The 21,781-nt window shown below is 40.9% G+C and overlaps 1 protein-coding gene across 5 annotated transcripts in view; it reads left to right on the top strand.

Moving 5' to 3' along the window:
* Positions 1-21,781, top strand: part of ARHGAP6 (Rho GTPase activating protein 6) — a 430,489-nt gene that overhangs the window by 278,712 nt on the left and 129,996 nt on the right. The window contains exon 2 of one of the 5 annotated variants that reach the window (XM_036912996.2): positions 10,556-10,665. The exons of the other annotated variants lie outside the window; for them this stretch is intronic. Within the exon in view, the coding sequence (XP_036768891.2) occupies positions 10,639-10,665 (27 nt within the window). The 5' untranslated portion in view covers positions 10,556-10,638. The remainder of the gene's footprint in view (positions 1-10,555; positions 10,666-21,781) is intronic. 5 annotated transcript variants of the gene reach the window in all.

Genomic DNA, 21,781 nt, shown 5'->3' with positions numbered 1-21,781 from the left:
AAAATTATAAAGTAATTTGTCTTTAGGAACATAAGGTTTTTTTTTCCTTAATGTGCATTTATTGTATAAACAACAGTTTATTTGTGTCAAGCCTATCCGGTGACTTAATTAAGGGGCCCACCATAGCATTATTTAGTGAATTAGGAAAAAATGATTTTATTTGGAAAAGATATTATAAGCCACCAAAGAGAAATTTTAGCCAAAGCTTAACAAGTATTGAGTTCATGACGAGGCATTTGCAGCTGTAAGCAATCATATTACTCTGCCGTCAGTTTCATGGAAAATGAAGATGTTTACTTAGGACTGTTAGAAGTTTTATTTTAATAGTGACTCCTAAGCAATACAGAATATCACTTAGAGCTGACATCAGGGTAAAAAGACAGTTATTCAAACTCATTGCTCAAGCTTTAGCTGTATTGAGTTTTATGATGTGTTTTTCTTAGCAGTCAAGTGATTCCTGTTTTACAATGAAGGCGTTGCTCTGACTCAGTATCAGAGTACATTCTTTCTGCTCAAATAAGATAGATTCGATTTGACAACAGCAGTGCAATGATTGCCCATTCGGAGCTGCCTCTACTGTCCCCTCAACCTTCCATTTTGTTTCCTAGTCCATAAGATGCCAACAATAGCAAGAAGAGATAGTTAAAACTCTACCTTCTGTGGAAGAAGAAAAATCTCTTTAGTGAAATATCACCTGCTTTCTAAAGAGGGATCTTGTTGCATTTTGAACTGGGAGCTTCTTGCTTTCTTGCACAGGTTAAACCAAGAAATACCTTTATCTAAATGAGGTTTTGCAACCTCAGCACTAGTGACATTTGAGACCAGATCATTCCTTTTTGTGAAGGGCCGTCCTGGGCACCGCGGGGATGTGCAGCAGCCCTGGGCTCCACCCACTAGTCGCCAGGAGCTCCCTTCCCCCACTGGTGGCAATCGAGCATGTCTCCAGACGCCCCAAATGTTCTGTGAGGTGCAAAGTCACTTCAGTTAACAACTACTAATCTAGCAAGAGAAACACAATGTCTTTTTAAAAAAAGAACTTTGATCTAGGATGTTTGATTTAGGGTCTTTCAAGTGAGGTCTAATTTAGATCATTATAATTTCAATAATAAATGTCAAATAATTACAGAAGTCAAAACTTATGTTTGCAGTGTTTATCTGTGTGGGAATGTGAATAACATAGTGACAATATTTTCTGAACTAATAATTTGTATGTACAGACAAACAAAGACTTTTTTTCTGACTTGTGCATTTAATTATATGAAATGTTTTTCGGTGAAGTGATGATTACATTTAGTTATAAATGAATCATCTTCATGAGAAAATTTTGTAAAGAAATGAACAATTTAGAAAAACTAATAATAGCTTTTGTATTTTGTCTTTTATTATTGAAGTAGGAATGTTGTCACCACGCGACTTGTTTAATAAACAAAACTCATAGACACAGAGAGCAGAGTGGTGGTTGCCAGAGGGGACAGGGGTTGAAAGGGTGAGCAAAGTGGGTAAACGAGGTCAAGAGATGCAAGCTTCCAGTTATGAGATCACTAAGTCCTGGGGATGTAATGGGCAGCACGGTGACTGTAGTCAATAATATTGCAGTGTGTATTTGAAGTTGCCAAGGGAGTAAATCTTTCAAGTTCTCTTCACCAGAAAAAATTTGTGTAACTTTGTGTGGTGATGGATGGTAACTAGACTTACTGTGGTGATCACATTTTGCAATGTGTACAAAAATACCGAGTCATTACATTGTATACCTGAAACTAATATAATATTGTATGTGAGTTATACCTCAATAAAAAACAATTATCATTCTTAAAATGTTCCAACATTTCTTGTCAATAATTCTTCTGCATTATCAGTAAATATATTATAATTTTAACAGTTATTGATAAGCATTTTGATCTCCAGATTTGATATCCTTAAACAATGTGATCACATATTTTTTAATAAGCTTAGCCAAGAAAATTTGCCTATTTTCCTTTTTTGAAATATTAATTTCTCAGCTTAAAAAAACTGTAAGTAGAGTCAACTGCCTTGGACCTGCATATGCTTTCTCTTTGTTCATTTTTCTAGCAAGTTCTGCTAAGACTAATTTCAAGGGCAAAAATCTCACTTAAATCGTTATTGTAATTGAGTATTTCTGTAATAATCTCTATGTGGAGGATTTTTTTGCAGCTGAATCCTGAGTAATTGATACAAACTATCAATTTTTATCTAAGATACTTGTGATAACTAATATTATCACTAGATGTAGTCTTTAGCATTTCAGTATATACCATCTTCAGCAGTATTTCTCTGAGATTCTATGTAAACATGGGAAACAGATTGTTTTCCTTCATCTAAGGTATAACATAAGCAACATCATGCCCATGCAGTTTCCAGTGTGAACACAATCTGTGCTTCCATATTGGAGAGCCTTATGCAAACAGTGATAACATTTTGGTTTAAGCTGCAAATCACAAATTCTTGTTGAGAATCTTTGGCAATTTTCATAAAACCATCAGAAGTATTTTAGTGGATTTTAAAAATGTTTATACCTAGGAAGCAGTCACTCCAGATTTGTCAGTCTGTTGTGATTAAATATGAAAATTGTGTACAGCCCTTCATCAAAATTCACAGAATGAGTTCTGCAAGAATATAAAATTTTGAGCAGTTTTATAATATTTACTACATTAATTGATCAAAAAAGTTTATATAAATGTGTGCTATCAGTGCCTTTCACTGGGGGAATTTTACACACCCCACCGACCCCCACAAGGATGCTTTTGACAATGCCTGGAGACATTTTTGTTCTCTGAATTGAAAGAGAATGTTTTGCTACTGGCACCTAGTGGGTGGAGACCAGGGATGCTGCTGACAGCCTTTGATGCAGAGGACAGCCCCCCATGACAAAGAATGGTCTGGCCCCAAATGCCATGAATACCAAGGTTGAGGATCTCTGTACTACAGACGATTCACTGAAATGTTTTCTTTGTTCTCCCACAACCTCTCGAGATGTTCCTCAGATTTGGACTGTTTTGCAGCTCTAAAGTTGGCATCAGTGTTTTAGTGGGCATGCCGGCTGTCTTACGTATGTCCCATCACAGTACAAAGACAAGGTAATCTCTTAATTGGTCCTCTATTGCATTTTCCAGAGCCATCACTTTAACTGTAATTCCTCTGTAAAGATAGCCAAGATATGGGCAGCTTTGATATTTATGGTCAGTTTACATTAATGATGGGAGTACAAAGTTTTACTCCATTCCTGTGACAAATGTTTTTGAATTTCTGAAGCAGACTTGTTTGAATAACTGCTTTGTGTTTTATTTGCACTTTTAAAATCTGAATTTGAACAGTGTGGGAAGTGCTACAATGGCTGTAGCTAAACTACACATTTTTTGGTATGATGGGCAGTTATGACTTCTTTGGGCACAAATGTCTTTGTAATAATAGGATTACATTTAATTTGAGAATGAGAGAGAAAGAAAGAGAGAGAGAGAGTGTGTGTGAGTGTGTGTGTGTGTGTGTGTGTGTGTGTGTGTGTGTGTGTGTGTGTGTTATATCTGTAAAGTTCTGGGATTTAAGATCTGAGAACCAAAAGATTTTTTAAACATATTCTTTTATTCGTGCATTTTATTGAACAGTAACTTGTGAGTAACATTTATCCCACTATTGTTTACTTTAAAATATTACATTTATTTAGAGAAGATACTCATTCTGGAACATGTTTACTTTTCCTGCCGTTTATACTAATTTTTCCTTCAAAATACCATCTTGTAACTAAATTTGTGCCTACTCGAACAAATTTTTAAACAAATTGGAACTACAGGCCAATTGCTGTATCTAAAAACTCTTAGAACAAGTCACCATTTCTCTTATTGAAATGCTCCCCATAAATTCTCTTTGTGGCACAATTTGTGATAAATTATCTTTTCATATTAGACATGTCTTTAACACCAAAAATACACTACTTACACACATTTACAACAGTAGGTATTAAGACGCAGACATTTTATATTACTACAGCTTATGAATTCTTTCTTTAGTGACTTTTTTTGAAGTGCAGCTTTATTTTAGTGTTTGCTGACTGTATCATTCATTCAGTGGCTATTTGCTGAAATATTTGCAATTAGGGGCATTTTGAATGCTTGATGGGAGCAAGGGGATCTTCTTTATAAATTGGAATTGTTCTATGAAGTCTAAGTGTGTATGTGTGTGTGTGTGCATGCACACACACTCAGGCATATCTGTCTATCTACAGATATATTAAGGGGCAGAGAGGTGTGACCTCTGACCTGCCAAAACACCATCTTCCTTTTCTCCATTAGGCACAGCTTTTCTCCTAGTCTCCCATCTCCCTGTTCTCCCACCATAAAAGACATATGCATATGTCAGAGGTGGCCATAATTTGTAATCATTTCAGTAGTGAAATTCATCATTCTTGGGATTATTCCCTCTCTTGTCACACATTAACTCCTTGCTCCAGATAGTCTTTGCTTTGTCCTCATCTGTAAAAATCTGCCTCCCTTTTCAATGGCTCCATTTCACTTTCTTGGAGAAATAACCTTTGTTTCTGCAAGATTTGAAGAAAAGGAATATGAAGTGTTTCCCACTTGCACCAGCGCAAAGTGACCTCTTTTTCTGAATCCTGCAACCGTTTACCCATTAAAACTGCTGTTAGCATTTCCTTGTGTACATGTCTTGTCTCCCACGGATTGGGACCCGCTGAGGTCTAAGAGAGCACAGTCCGTATTGTTTAACTCGAACCCGAGGAGATGCTAGCCTAGCTTATATTTTGGTTAAAGTTGGCACCAGGGGAACTGTGTTCCCATTGCATGCCGCAAACATGAGCCAACACAGCCCTTAACTCAAGCACCGTCAAACTAAAGTGAGGGAGCAGCGACAGAGCTGTCTCTGAGAAGCTTTGTTCTTTGAACTGCATCTCGAGTATGGCTCACGTGCTTGACATCACCTAAGCCAAAATGTACTTGAGGTAATGAGGTGGTTTGGTACTACGATGATTTTTGTAGACCTGAAAGAAAGAAGTTAGGGGACTAACATCTGCTTTTCTGTGTGATACTTTACCCCAGCTCTTCAGACAATCGTAAACTGCTCCATCAAGCGCTTGTTTACAAACTGCTGTCCAGTTTCAAAATGCAGCTGCCTTTGAGTCGCTCCTGTTTCATCTCACTCTTTGGAAAATAAATCAGAATCGTTAAGATGTAAATACACCAAGTTAAAAGGTGGTGGAAACAAATAAGAGCAAGACATGTACCACAATTTAAGTGTTCTCCTGGGAGAAAGAAGTAATTATTTTATCTTACAAGTTTTACTATTAAATTAAATGGAGAGAATTCGAAAGCACCATAATATCTGCTTAGTATAGTGTATAACACCGTGGTTTGTATTAGCAGTTGATGGTACTGAAAGGTAAAGTATGTGGGGAACCCATATGTTCTGTAAAACATCGACAAGGAAATGAAGGTGGAGTTACAAGGGTAGAGAAATCTGTGTTTCAATAAGCCCCCTATGGGATTCTGATGCACACTCAAGTTTGAGAACCACTGATGGATAGGTGAATGGATGGATGGGTGTGGATATATAGGTACAGTTATAGGTACTTGCATAGGTGCAGGCATAGGTATAGGTATAAGTACAGATATGAATACAAAGAAAGATATAAGTACAGATATGTGGATATATATGGAAATACAGATATTTGGAATTGCCATCACAGGATTTTTGTGGAGGAGCAAATTATTTCCCTTTAGTGATTATATTATGGGTAAAACTTGTTCTTTTCCAGGCAATGGCTCCATGTCTTATAAACAGAAAATCTGCTTGGGGTTCATTTGTTGAGTGTTTCTCTGCTGGTTTCTCCCTTAAACATAGGTTCATTTAGTGTTTGCCCTATGGTGTCTGTCAGCACCATAATTTCCTTCCCTGCGAGACTGATTTGCTTTTCCCTCTTTGCTTCCTCGAGGCTGCTTCCTGTCACTGAATCTACACACGGTCCGTCGTAACAGAATTTTGAAACCAGTGATATCCTAAGCCTTGGTTCATTTCTCAGAATTTTTTTCTTTTTGGGTTTTCCACTTACAGTTTTTTTTTTTGAACATATATAACTTATTTTCAGCCAACTATTCATATGGTTCATAATGAGGATGAATTAGAAATAACAAATATCTTCCAAAAGGGACTTTGAAAATACATTATAGTAGATTTCAAAATAATATAATATAATATTATTTGTGAAGAAAATCTCAATATACAAAGAAAATATTTGGGCAAATATCCACTAAGACATAATCTGGTTGATTCTTGGATTATAAATTATTTTAATATTATTCATTATGTTTATTTCTGTACTTCTGATTTTTTTAGTTATAAGCTTGCAATGCTTTTATTATATATTTATTTATTGAAGTATAGTTGATATACAATATTATATTGGTTTCAAGTGTGCACCATAGTGATTCAACAGTTATCTACATTATTACATGCTCACCCCAATAAGTGTAGTTACTATCTGTCCACATAGAAAGATACTACAGTATTATTGACTATATTTTTATGTTGCACTTTCATCCCCATGACTAATTTATATTACAATTGAGATTTTGTGCCTCTTTTATAATAAGCAAAGACAATACAAGTTAATATATATAAAAGAATAAAAATAGTAGAAGAAATAAATGGATTAAAATTTTCCTATCTTCTCCCTCTCCCCACTATGCCCTCAAATGAATAGTCCACCAATTATGCCATTTGCTATTTGTTCATCAGTTTTCACATTAAAAAGAAATACTGCTAGATGGTAAAATTAAAGGACTGCTTTGCCCATGGAAATGACAGGAAGTCCGCTCTAAATAAATAATTTCTTTAATCATTAAAACCATGTAGAATTTCTACTTAGGGAGAAGGGAATATTTCAGGGTATGTGCGCATAAGAAAATGTCTCCCTTTGCTTTTTACTGAAGACGTACGGTGACTTGTCATGCTCAGGAAGTGTTTTGAAATGGATAATGGCTCTTTTCCTGATATTTGGAGGCACATGGCTTAATCCTCTTTTGAAAGCCTTCCTTTGAAGATAAACATAAAACATTGGTTTTAGCTTAATTCTCCTTCCCTGAAATCCCTTCCTGCTCTGAAATTCTATAATTCCATAACAAGTGTGGATAAGCAGCAGTGATCAAATGGGAAGGGGAGCCATTTAATTTCTCTCCTACACATAAAAGTGAATCTGTAGAATCTCGCCTCAAGGTGGGACCTGGGTCATTTCTCCAAGCCGTAGGATGCCATGTGCTGTCAGCTCTGGCGGTGGGCCCTAGATCTCTTTAATGCTCCTGGCTGATAATGACAGCAAAGCCCGCTTAAATCAGCTTAAATAATGAATCGTGGAGGCTCTTGTCGCCAAAAGTCCATAGGTAAGGTGGGTTTCATGCGGTGACTCTAGAGCTTTTTCCTGCAGTTCCCTTTATTTTGTGTTCCTCTAGGTGTGTCTAAGCTGGGATTGAGAGAACCTGTGGCAGTTTGGGGGTAAACCTAACAATGTTTAGGACAGTGATTCCCACTTGGGGTAATCCCCCTGGCCTCACCACCAGGGGACATCTGGCAATGTCTGGAAACATTTTCGGTTGGCACAACTGAAGAGATGCCCCCAGTATTGAGTGGGGAGAGGCCAGGGAAGCTGTTCAACACCGTGCAGTGCACAGGACGACCCCACAGCAGAGAGTGACCCAACCCAAAATGTCAGTAGTGCTGAGATTTAGAAGCCCTGGCATACAGAAAGAAAATGGCTCCTTTCCTTTATCTCTTGCTTGCCTTCAAGGAAACATTTTGCAGAAGCCTCCAGCCACCCTTCCCTCCTGTGCCTCTGGCTGTAAGAAAGGCTGATGGCTTTAGGTTTGGGTTCCAGAATCAGTGATGGGCAGGAGGAGTGGTATTTACCAAGATTAGCTCATTCAGCCCGAAAATGCATGGGAAAGGCCACTCTGTACACTGTCCCCTTGAAAAATAAATGTACATCATGTAATGGTACTATTTTGTTATGAACAAAAAAGAGTAATTCAGGCATCATTAAGAATCCTCTGTGCTGCTAAAGAATACACACAGTATCTACAGCCATTCAAGTCCTCACTGGGGGATTTGGGGGGGCACTTATGCACCTGTACTTTTTTTCTAGATTGTCACCTGCATTAATACCTTTCTGGAGAAAGATGACTAAGTGATCACTGACAATCTGAAGATTTTCTCAAGAAAAGTCATCTCCAATGAGGAGATATGACTGCTTTTAGAGAGGGCTTTACAGAACCAGTCTCTACCCTGAGTCATTTAGCAATGTCATTATTAATTGAGGTGAGAGATGATGTTAGCTTGGACCAGAGTGCAACAGTGGAAATGATGAGAAGAGGTCAGATTCAGGCATGTTTTGAAGGTAGAGCTAATGGAATTTATAATGGATCATCTACAGAGCACAGTATGGAGTCAAAGGTGATAGGGAGTCAAGGTTTTGGCCTGAGTCCCTGGAAGGACGAACTTGTCATTGACTTAGATAGGGAAGACCACAGAGGAGCAGGTTGGGAGGAAGTTGAAGAACCCAGGGAATTTGGAAAAAGAGGTCCTTGTTGGAGATGTAAATTAGGGTGCTATCAGTGCATTGATGTCATTTAAAGCATTAGATATGTTGAAATCATCAATGGAGTGATTACAGATGAAAAATAAAGGAGATCCACAGAAAGAGCCATGGGGAGTTACATCATTCCATTACATTCATGGAGGTGAGGAGGAAATAGCATGGGAGACTGAGAATCAGTGGCTGGTGGGGTAAAAGGACACCCAGGAGACTGTGGCATCAAAAAGGCCAGGTGAAGAAAGTGTTTTAAAGTGAAGGGCCAACAGGCTGTGATGGGCATATAGGTGTGTGTGATGCTTCCGATAAGTGGGTGGCAGTAAGTCTGTTTTCCAGGTACGATCCTAGGTAATGAATAATTATCAAGTAGGGTGCTTATCGGTAGCACCCACTTTGACTCCTAAAAGTGTTCTGGTTTAGATAAATTATGGGGTTACCTTGCTGGTAGGTTGAGTAAGAAGAAAACTGAGAATTGAACAGAGCATTTAGCAATGTAAAGATTATTGGTAACCACTAGAAAAATAGTGTTGATGGATGGTCGGGGCAAACGCTTGACTGAAGTGGGTTCAAGGAAGGCTGGGCAGAGAGGAAATGGAAAACCACTTCCTCGAAGGCTTTTTTGCTGTAAAAAGGAGAGAATGAGGTGGTGGCTAAAAAGAGAAATGCGATCAAGAACTTTTGTATGGTGGGAGTCTAACAATGCGGTTTAATGCTGATGAGACTCATCCGAAGAGACGACTGCCCAAGAGGATGGCCGGGGTGATGTTCTTGAGTAGGCAAAAGGGGATGCAGCCCCATGCACAGTGAATACAAGCAAGATGTAGTCATGGGAGGGGGGATATTTTATGTAAAACAGGGGGATAAAGGGAACTGGAAAAGGAAAACACCAAAAGCAAAGACAGAGAATGTGGAAAGTATGAAAGTGAGCAGTTCTGCTGGGCTGGAGTGCACGGTCTGCCGGCAGAAGGCAAGAGAAGGGATTTGGAGGAATGCATTGGGATCGGGTCATGGGAAGACTGGGCTCTGATGCTGAATGCTCTTGATTGGCTGAAGAACAATAGAAAGGTTTTGAGCAGTGAAGGGGTATGTGAAGAGAGTAACGCCCCGGCAGGCCAGGGAGGAAAGCATCGCCAGCAGCTGTCAGTCACTCACGTTGAGCGCTCTGGAGGAGCCAAGGAGGGCTGGGGCAGCTGAGCGAGGGAGATGCAGACAGAGCAACCGTGGCGGGATCCTCACCAAAGCTTCCCTTTGCTTTTTGGACAGGGGTGTGGTTTATGACCGCATTTATTTACTTGCCCATCAAAAACATGGCTGGATGTTTTCTTGTTGCTTTGTTTTGTTTTTAACTTAAGCTCTTCTGTCACATCGTGGAACTTAGGTATCCTTAACTAAAAGAGAAAAAGCAGCCATCTCTGTTTTTCTTAACTTTCTTAACCATCACCCACGTATAGCCTAAGAGCAGTCACATCACAGACGGAGGCCCTTCCCTTGCCGTTGTTTCCATGTGGCCAATGGCCCATCCTTCCTCTCCAAAGTGAGAAATGCCGTCCCCTGATTCCCATGTGTACATGGTGACTAACAAGAGCTGTTTACCAAAGATGATTTGCCAAAAAGTTTACTGATAATCTCCATTTCTGACACTTAGAGAGCTTAACATCAATTAATAGCATGTTTTTCCTTTATGTGAAACATTATCTCAGATTTCTCAGAATTAAACCACAAATTTAAACAGTGGACACTGGATCTCCATTTTATATTTTTCTATAGCAGTAAATATACCTACATCTAGATAAAGGGAAAAAAATAGCTTTCACATTTTATTTGCATAAGAATTTCCAAGTTTCTTAAAATGCAGATTCCTGGGCCCTAGAAATCCTACTGTGGTCTATTCAGAACTGGACTCTAGTTGTTCCATTACATCCATTACACACCATTACCTGATTACAGGGCCCAGGGACCACAAACTTTCCAGGAGCCTGTACAAACGTCTGCAAGCTGAAAAGTTACCGGCTCCTGAGAGGATAATGTAAATGCTTACCTATGTGTCTACAAATATAGTATGCATCAAGTTCATTGTCAGTGACTATGTTTAACAATCTTTTTATCACATGTGAAAGCAATTTATAATGCACATTCTTCTCTCTCTTAGCAAGTATTCCTGAACATGCACAATGATGGTGCAAAATCACAGCCAAACAAGAATTCTGAGTCTCTCATTGCTGAATGGTGTCAACATCAAGATTATAAAAACTCTTTAGAAAACTAGGTGATAGGCCTCAAAAGTAAGTGCTTAAAATAGCAGAGTCCTGGGACTCTACTTTTTGCAAAAGCATCCCCAGGTGAACCTGATTCTGATCCCGTTGTAGTCACACTTGGAGAACCTAAGTGGATGTCTAGGTGGATGGTTCATAGCACCAAAGCATTCTTGTCTTTATCCAATCACTTAACCAAAAATTCTCAGCACCACTAGGTGCAGGGAATGATGCTAGATGGTAGAAATACAGTGGTAAACACTGCTTATCACTCTTCAGCTTCCAGACCAGTGGGAGGCACGGTCAGGAGACACATGGACAGGCATAAGAAAGCAGCTGCAAGTTGAGATAAGTGCTGAGAAGAAACCCAACAGGGTGTTGAGATGGAGAAGCCAGGGCTCCCTGACTTCAGATTGAGAAGGCCAGGGAAGGCTTTTCTGAGTAAGTGGGATTAAAGAACAGAGAAAGCAGAGCCAGCCCTGGGAAGAGCAGCTCAGGCACCTGGAATAGCATGGGAAGAAACCCCTATGCAGGGTCACACCTGCCTTGTCCCTGAGTGTCAGGAGAACAGGAAGAAAGATGGAGACCTGAGATGGGAGGCTGAGGAAGTAGGCCCAGACTCTTTGCAACAGGGAACTCCTTTGCAGATGCATTTTATTCTAAACGTTATGGGAGTGGATTAACAGTCTTCCCTTGCTTGTTTGTTGTTTTCTTTAAGTTTGGGTGTAGCACAGTACTTTGTGTGCAGTTGAACACTCAGCTCTGGAGCCAGACCGCGCAAGTGTGAATGACTTTGCCTCTTAGAGGCCCGGTGGTCTTGGACAGGGTCCAACCTCTCTGTGCTCAGTTCCTCACCTGTAAAATAGGAGTAATAGCAAGTCCTACTTCAGCAGCTGGTTCAGCATATTTGATAAGTACATGATAAGCACTATTATGTCTTAGTAATGAAGATTTGTGTTTAAGAAGATTGTTCTGGTCTCCCCCACGGACTTGGGCAAGCGCAAGGGCAGTCATAGTGAGGTTGTGTTCAGGAGAAGCATGATGGAGCCCTGCTGGACAGTCGAGTTGGAGAGCAGAGGCTGGATTCTTCATGTATTTTAGAGGCAGAGTTGACAGAACCTGGGAAAGGAGTAAATGCAGGACATGAGGTGAAGAGAAGAATAAAGACAAACTGTTTTATTTCTGGCTCAACTAATTGGGTACATAAAAATCCTCATTGGTCATCATCAATATCATCCTCGACAACATTTAGTGAGTGGATCTGCATGCCAGGCACTGAGATAAATGCTTTATAAACACCTCTTAAGATGTAGGAGGCTGAGGTCCAAAGACATTTGCCAGAAGGAAAAGTCAAGAGTTCAGCATTGGATAACTGAAGTTTGAGATGACCCTGAGATACCACCAGATGGAAGGGTCAAGGAGGCAGTTGGATAGCCGACTCTATAAAACTCAGAGATGACTGGTTTGGAGATAATATTCACAAGTCATGAACTTTGCAACAGAATTCAACACAGTGTTCTTTTATATAATTGGTACTGTTACAATAATGTTTTATTTCTTTTGGCCTAATCTTTTTTTTTTTTAATTCAAGGCCTGCTTCCTAACAACCTTTGTGTCAACTCAACTTTTAGGCAGTTCTCCATAGTGTAAAATAAAGTATTGCATTAACATTTCTGACTCTGAAATAGAATTCTACTGAACTCAACTTGCCTGATCTGAATTTCATGTTCTCTGTGAAACATTTCCTAACTAAAACTCAAAGAAACTTTAATTCAACTTACAGTATGAAATCAACAGAATTATGTTAATTCATGTGGGTATAGAAAATCATTTATTTACAGTGTTTAAATTGACATTTGAACAATTTTTCCAATCCCACACAGTTAGTGGCATAAGGTCTTGAGAAAGCATGAAACATTTTTTTATCAGCCTCATATTTCCTCAGGCTTGCCAAACACAGTGCATTTTCCATAGAAATTCACAAACCTGAACAGTGGCCAAATTTTCAGAGTCGCTGAATGTAAGCCAGTGAATAAAATTGTTAAACCCTTTGATTTCCCCCCACATTTTTCCCTTAAAAAGTAACATAGCGTGTGCATCTGAGTTTTATTATTTGACATCTATTACCCACAGCGCCCAAGTGTGTTTGAGAAAAAGCCTGTATGGACATTCTGGCACAGAATGGACACGGGTGGGGTCTTTGGGGAGCATTCATTTGCAGCCTTACTTATCCTCATGGGAAAGACCATTCCCTCCCAAGTTCCACCGATGTCCTTCTGAGGACAGTATCATCAACTTTTAAAAAATGAATAATTTCAAGGACTTTTAAAGGTTGAAAAAAATTTTAAGACAAACCTAAAATAGGCAAAAATTACATGTTGGTCCAAAATGTGATAAATTCTGGGCACTGTGCATTGTAGGTAATAGGGGCCTCTAGCAAACCTTTCTCTTAAGAGTTTAGTTCTTAAAGGGCTTGTGGCAGAATGCACTGATTCAAACAAAATCTTGCGCATGGGGCAGGATGGAACTAGTTATCATTGTGAAAATGATGTTCATGGGCATTGGTCTGTTGTGCCCAAGAGTAGTTTGGAAAGGTAAAGGATTTAGCAGTAAATAATAATGATAATGAATATTAGTACTTAAAATGTGTCAGTAACTCTAATGTAGTTCTCTTGGTGGATGATAAAATTACATAAGTATGTTGTTGTTTTTTAACCCAGTGACCACTATGGTATTCTCTTCACTGAATTGCTCTTTCACTGGCATGACCTGCTATTTCATTTTTACTTGTAATAGTGAAAATGCATAATAGTCCCTAGAATCAATACCATTATATTTTAAATGCTCAAATAAAATAGGTCCTTTCCCTTCAAAGAAGGTGAAGGTAACAATGAACTACTGAGTTCCAGCTATGAGAAAGTCCCTGAGCTGTGAGGGCCCACTGTGCTTAAGTCACATGTAATCTGTTTGGAGAGAATGGCCACATGGGATACAAGAACAACTGTAAGTTCAAAAGGACTCTGACAAATGGGAACCATGGGCATGCTGGGAAGGAGTCACCACTTGGGAATGAAGGAGTCAGGGAGGATCAGGGCTGTAAACCATGAAGCTGAAACAGAATTCTTGTCACCAGTGGCCTGGAAATGAAGCTGAGAAGGGTCCCAGTGTGCCAGGGGGCAGCAGTGGAGTGCCATGCTCGATGATGGAAGCCCTCCCTCTCCATGGCCCCTGCCAAGCCACATGGGTGACTCTACAGAAGTAGATTCTGTAGAGTCTGTAAATGATGACCTCAGCAGAGCCCAGTGTAATCGAGGGAGGGTTGTGGCAAGAGAATTCCATTTTTAATATAACAACTTATTGGGATATAATTCACTCAGTTGAGGTGTACAGTTATCAGTATGTTCACAAAGTTGTGCAACTATCACCACGATCGATTTTAGAACAGTTTCATTGCCCCCAAAAGAAATCCTGCATCCCTTAGTCATTGCTGCCCCCTGGCAGCCACTAATCTTTTGCCACTCTATGCATTTGCCTATTCTGGAAATTTGTATAAATGGAATCCTACTATATGTGGTCTTTTCTGACTGGCTTCTTTCACTCAGCATAAAGTTTTCAAGGCTCATCCATGCTGTAGCTTGTTTCAGGACTTCATTCCTTTTTATGGTTGAATACTATTCCATTGTATAGATATGCCACCTTCAGTTTATCCATTCATCGATTGATGGACATTTGGGTTCTTGCAGACCTTTTGCTTTTATGAATAATGCTGCTGTGAACAATTTTGTGTACAAGTTTTTCTGTGGACATGGATTTTCAGTTCTCCTGGGCATATTCCTAGGAGTGGAATTACTGGGTCATACGATAATTTTGAGAAATTGCCAAACTGTTTTCCAAAGTGTTTTATATTCTCATCAGCAATATATGAGTTCCAATTTCGCCACGTCCTTACCAACATTTCTTTTTACCCATCCTAGTGGGTGTAGAGTGGGATCTCACTGTGGTTTTGATTTGCATTTTCCTGATGGCTACTGATGTCAAGCATCTTTTCAGGCACTTACTGGCCATTTGTATATTTGCTTCAGAGGAATGTCTGTTCAGAGCCTTTGCCCATTTCTCAACCAGCTTATTCGCCTTTTTATTACTGAGTTGCAAGAGTTCTTGATGTATTCTGGATTCAAGTCTCTTATCAGACATGTGAATATACTCTGGATGTAAGTCCCTTATCAGACACGTGAGTTAGTATTTCATGTAAGTGATTTGTTCCCTCCAGCATTCTTATTGCGTCTCTACCATTTACTGTAAACTGGCCTATGAATGTTTACGTAACCATTTACCTCAACTGTGTAACTTTCAGACTTCTCCCCGTGGTCAGTGCTCAGTGCCTTTCTGCCTTGTGTGCTGAAGTGAAGGAGGCCTTTCAGAGCTGAGAGCTCCCCAGGGTGTCTGACTCAGAGGATCACAGTGACCCCAGGCCTTCTCCCTCCCAGGGCCTCTAGCTGCGCATTCCAGCCGGGGAGCCTGCCTGCCTGGCTTCTCTAGCTCTTTGAGCAGTGTCCCCGTCTGCAGCCTCCTCCTCCATTCCCATCAGACGGGGGTTTTGCGTGGGGAGGATGGGGGGCCAGTTCTGCCTGGAGCTGCTGCCACTGCTGAGATGTAAGGACCCTGGAGAGGTAAGAGGACATGTGGTGTGTGTGTTGCACTCTCTGTGTGTTGTGTCTCCTGCTTGAAGCAAGGCAGGACCCAAGCCAGTAAGACGTGAGTGACCCCACGGGGTAGCAGTCCCGCTGCAGCATCCGGGGAAGGTGGACACCAGTGGGAAAGAGTGAGAGAAGCAATAGCTTTGGAGGGCTTCACTCAGCTTGTTCCAGCACTGGAGTCCCTTTCAACTTCGAAGTTCAGATGGTTTAAGTGATGCTTAAGATGTCTCTGCCTGTTGCTTTAGAAGGTTCAGAGTCTCTGAGCCAGGTTGACTGGAATGTTACATGTCATTGCCAAGACACTCATATTTTTAGTGAAATCTTAGAACAGATCTCAGTGAGGACCCACTGTTTCTTCTGCACCTTTCCTTTGGCTACTTTCTCAGGATTTTTAAATCAACACAATTTGACTTTAACGATGCATATTGGCTTCTAATGTTACTGTTGCATAGTCTTAGTGGCCTTGTGGTGCAGTGGTTTTCTGTGACAGGTAAAGAAACCAAGGGTGAGAGTGGGTCAGTTTATGGCAGGGCCACCTGGCTAGTCCATGACAGACGGGAGAATAAGCAGCATTGCTTTGGAGCTTCTCTGGGTCGGGATCATTGGGTATTATGTACTGGTGGGCATTTGGGACGAGGGCAAACATTGCCCTTCCCTCAGCATGATGAAGCATCAAGATCCTCTGACATCTACAAGCGATATGGGTACTGATGTGAAACCCAGAATGTGGTCTGACGCTCCCCTTGGGGCCACTCCATGCAGCAAAGACAGATAATTGGCTCAGAAAACCAGAAAGCCTCGGTTTTGCTGCCTGAAGCGTCTGGTCCAAACCTTACATTTTTATGATTCCAGTGTTTCATTTCATAGAAAGAACCTCAGAATGCACCTTTTCTTATTATTAATTTTGAATAGTGCCCGAGTGCTTGCAGAGCTTAGATACTTGGTAGTTTCAACTTTTGCAAGTAAAAGTTTCCTTGACTCCTTCATTAAAGGACCAGACAGTATCATATTCAACACTGGTTTATTTGGTGAATTTTTGTAACACCAAGAGGGTGAAGTCACAAGCTCCCCTACAGATTGGCAACCTGTTCCCTGAAACTGTGTGGTGCCACCACTTCCATTTGCAGACTTCTTCTCTCAGTCATGTGCACGAGCCACTATATGTATAAAGTAATTCAAAAATGTATTAATTATTTAATCTGTTTAAAAAAGCCGCTTTTAGATAAAAAACCTTACTGCTCTTAAATCACCATTATTTACAATCTGTGGAATGATTCTGTTGTGAAGGTGGGCAAAGACTTACTATTGTGATTCTGATTATTTACAGGAATAGCAACTATAATATAATCAACTCAGGCTGGAGTGATTGCAGGGTCCCAGGTACCCATCACTGTTCATCAGGAACATTTTTTCCTACCTGTGGGAAAATGAGCCACAAAGGCAATAAATCCACCTTTGTTTTCCAACTGTCTCTCTAAACGCTGCCAGGAGGAATTGCACATTTAAGCAATGTTCAATAAGTACTTTAAAAATCTACAACTGTCTTTCAAAAGAAATCGATTTTGAAGTTGCTCTGTCATGCCTATTTGCAGATTAGGGGAAAAAAAATCATTTGTGGAAATCAGGTGGAACTCAGGTTCCTCATCTCAGGGCGAAATGAGATTTTGTAAACCTCCTAAGCCTGAATTTGTTATTTCATGCAGCTGTGCAAATTCACAAACATTTCCTTCTGTAGTCAGGAGCCTGTGGGAGGAGCCAGTTTGGACTGCCACCTCGATCGCTGGCATTTGTGGAAGGTGCAGTGCAGGAAGCTATTGAGATACTTGGACGTTTTTGTATATTTTCATCTGGACATCAAGTGCCAGGTAGAGAATATGCCAGGCAATTATTTTGAATCAGTGTTGTGCTAGTAATATATCAGCAGCCTTCCTACTCCGGGTCTTCTTGGCTTGAAATGGCCTCTCTGTATGTGTTGTGCGTGCATTCAGTGGGGTACCTGGAATGGAAGCTAATGGAGAGCCAAGGCCTCGATTTTCTAGGAGGACATCATACATTCGCGCTGTAGCTTCCTCTGAACAAACCAGTGTCAGAAAGACAACACCTTGCAGTTCCTAGGAGGACTAGACTTATGTGTGTTTCTCAATTTTCAATCCATCTTTTGGAACCAAGGAAGGAGCGAGGGCCACCCATGCTCAGGTTTGTACCCAGGTTCGCACCCACAGCTGGGACCGATCGCACCCGGCCTCCATGCCAGTGCTGCCCTGGTGTGGTGACGCTGGCCGGAAGTGCCAGGGCTTCCTCCCATGCGTGCCGGTTGGCCCCACCTGCGGAGGAGTTTTGGGTTGGGGATTCTTTCACTTTCTTTACAATGGGCTCCTTTTAGTGCATCCTTTGGAGGCCAAACAGGCAGGAACAATTCAGTGACAAAAGGAAACAAGCTTCATGATGCTGATCCCATTGAATTCATTTTTGCTGTTAGAGATACAGGTTGTTTTTGTTAGGAACCTAGAGGCAGATGACGAATTCATTTGCCTTTCAACTGGCACTCATCCAAAACAGGACAGAGGGTGTGTGTGTAAGATGCCTCATTTCTTTCTAAAGTTTAGACATTCCTCGTCTGTAAACTGGGGATAGAGACAACTTTTCCTCTATAGGGTTGTGAGAATTAAATGAGTTAATATATGTCATGTGCTTAGAACAATGCCTAGAATATAGTAAGAGCCTCGTAGAGTTTCAGTGTTGTTATTACCAGTACTTGGATATTACAGAATGCTGGCTTTTTAATGCTAATGATGGTTCCTTGTGCAGATAGTAAGCACACCAACCGGTTCCAGGTATTTTTCTAAATCTTCCTCAAAGGAGCTTGCCGGCTAGTGGGGAGACCAACGTGGAAGCAATTAGTTGTTTGAAATAGAGGCATGACCAAGCTACCCTGGGAAACTTACAGGCCTGAGCACGCCAGCCCATGTTGACCAGTAAGAGAAGGTCCCTAGATGTGGAGCCATTGAGCTGATGCTTATTTATGGGCATTTTCCTGGGTGGTGTGGTGGGGCCTGGGGGAGAGGGTTCATCTCCCTTGGAGGAGTGTCGAGTTTGGTATTTGGACAGATAAGATGTCCTATGTCCTGAGTCCATGAAGTATTGTACGTGGTCCAAGATTTGTGTTCAAAGTGGGTCTTCTCTTTTTAGCACACTGCTTTACATTCTGATGGCCATTGGAGGGCTTTTTTGGTAATTACTTTGTAACAAAAACCTTGTTATATTTATCGAATAATACTTTTGGAGAGTGATAGTTCTGAAAATTGTGAGAATAGAGGCATATTAAATCCCTGCCTACCCTATGGACAAAACTACTTCTTTCTCATTATTATGCCAGATTCAAGCCAATCCCAAGATGAAACTCTTCCCAAACTGAATGGGCCCTAATTCAGTAGTTACACTAATGGCTGATGGTCTGGTTATTTTTCTCCTCTTATTACTCAGGTAACACAACTGCTTTTGAGTAACCTCCCCAGAAACAAAGAACACACTGTTAAGTGACTTCTGAAGAAGCAAACCTCTTCTGATTTCTGCAGAATGGTTTTGATTTAGAGACACTAGCAGCTTTAATCCTGGGGCAACCATCTCTTCATCTTGCAAACTTTCTTTAACTTCCAGATCAATCCCCAAGCTGTTTAGATGTTTCTGATGCAGTTGCTGCAGGAAGTGCTGGCCTGTTACATGACGTCCTACATCAAGTTTACCAACTTTAAGATTTGAGCTCTTGGTTTTTCTTTCTCAATTATGTTTTAAAAGACACAGACCTCTGCATTTGTTCAGAGTCTCATTCTTTCTGTATGTTAAGTTCTGAACACGCAACATGACTCGGTGTTGGCATAGTTTTCTAGAGCGGGGTTTCTCATTGAATGTCAGCAGTGTTGACATTCAAGGTGGGATCATTCTTTGATGTGGGATTTGTCTTGTGCATTGTAGATGTTCACCAGTGTCCCTGGTCTTTCTCCACTAGACACCAATAGCGCCACTCCAACCACAATCCCCATCCCCCATTGTGACTTCAGACATTGCCAGATGTCCCCTAGGGGGCACAGCTGCCCCAGTTGAGAGCCACTGCTGTAAAGAAAACCAATTAGAAGAAGAAATCCCAGCTGAGCTGTGACCAGTGCCTGAGCAACAAGGGAAGGGACGAAGTTGGAAGCCACTATGCATGGGGATCAGGCCTTACAAAGAAGGTGAAAGGAAAACATTCAGAGGGAGGAGGTCTAAGGCTCTGGCCTCCTGTCTTGCCAGTGGGTTTTGGCCCCAGGCAAGTTTGTTATGGATTCAATGTGACCAAAGAAATGACAGCAAAACATTCTTGGGGTGAAAGGGTTATACCCAACTTTATTTCAAGGTGGCAGATCAATCACTAAAATCCCATTCACTCAGAGCGAGTCTGCAGGCAGCAAGCCGGTCTCTGCCTCTGGGCCCCTCTGTCTGCACAGCCATCCTCTGGGCCTCTGTCCTCGGTGCTGCCACCACTCCAGCCTCTGCTCTGCTCTCCTGCAGCCTTGCAGCCCTGCCACCGTATGGTGCCCAGAGCACTGGGCAGAGCTCTTTTTATAGAGTCAACAGCCATGTATTGCCCACAGGTGTGCAGTGAGCTAGTCAGCCATGGCCAGGTGAGAATCCTGGCCACAGGCACTCTCATTTTATCCACACCTCCTATGGGCCTTGTGCATCTCATGATACCCTCCTGGTCGATTACTCTTGTATTACCCTTAGGGACACATCCAGGGTGGCAAAGAACAGCCTCTGGGGATGTTGGGTAGGAGAAGGCAGGGATCATGCAGGGTTGCAATCAGTAAAGGAGGTGTTGAGGTAGGTAGATGTCAGATGGTACATTGATGACAGATGTGTTTGTCTTTGGGGCCTTTGGCTTAGAAAACTTCCGTGTTATGTCCAAATTCTACATCATCCCTGCTTCCTACTGTGTAGTGTTTCCTCTGGGGATCTACAGAGCCAGGAGAAGGCTCCCTGTCTGAATATAAGAATCGTAGCCAACAGTTACTGAGTTTGGGACTTGTTGACATGAAAGGACTCAGATGGGTATCAGGACATTTTACAGATATGGAAACTGAGGCACAGAAACACTAAGAAACCTGTACAAGTTTCTACAGCAGCTCCACAAAGGTCATAACTGTGAACCCAGACAGGCGAGTTGCAGAGCCTACACACCCACCACCATACTGGGAAGCCAGCTTTGCCCTTGGGTGGACACTCATATGACCCCAGAGCCCCCACATTCCACAGACAGATTTCAAAGCATGGAAAACTCCTTTGGAGAGGAAAACAAGATTTGGCTATTCTGAGGAAGATATTCAACATTGTTAAAAACTGTTTTCTGCTTAAGGAAAAGTAAGTAAATGCTGGACCTTGGGCTATTTTTTGTTGACCATAGGGTAATGTTATTTGTAAGGGGGCTTTATTGAGCTTTTTCTTTTTTTGATAGATGATTCAGGTGTGATTTATTGAAGCAAAACTCATGGGACCCAAATGACCATTCATTTCTTTTCTCCTCAACCTCTTCCATCCTCACCAATCCAAGCCCAATTTTATTCCTCAGGTATTATTTATCTTCTAGAAGAGTCAGGTGTTTCAGATGAGGCCAGGATGCATTCTTCTCAGCGGGGAGTATTTGTGAATAACTAAACATCATCCAATGACCCCTGCTAATAAGGCTCTAGACCAAATGGAGGCAGAGAAATTAGAAACTAAGTCACAAAACAATAAGTAAAAACTCCAATTGACAAGAATTTTACAATGAACATAGGCTGATGACTATTTTATTAAAGCAGTATGGAACACAACTAGAGGCCACTGTGTTCTGGAAGTGTGGAAACTTGGTTGAAATCGTTTTTCTCTTGTGATTCACATGATAAGCTGTTCATAGTTGGATCTCTTTGTTTTGTTTTGTTTTAATTAATCTCTTTGTTTTGTTTTGTTAGCTATTTTATATTCTTTTTTAAGCCTTAAACTCCATCTTGGTATTTTCAGCAATCATTTAATATTAAGGGGCAAACTGCAGATTCAGGGGGAAAGTCAGTGTTTTCATTTTGTGTGGACTTGGGAGAGGAGGTGGTGAACTTGACATGGCTTATGAATAAATTGAGCAATGTGGCCTTTTTTTTCTTCATAAAATTTTATGTTGGAAGAAGTATAATGGAAAAGTATAATGGGAATGATAA

The sequence above is a fragment of the Manis pentadactyla genome, chromosome X (assembly GCF_030020395.1).
Source record: "Manis pentadactyla isolate mManPen7 chromosome X, mManPen7.hap1, whole genome shotgun sequence".
Taxonomy (NCBI): domain Eukaryota; kingdom Metazoa; phylum Chordata; class Mammalia; order Pholidota; family Manidae; genus Manis; species Manis pentadactyla.
This window is presented reverse-complemented; position numbering and strand designations above follow the sequence as displayed.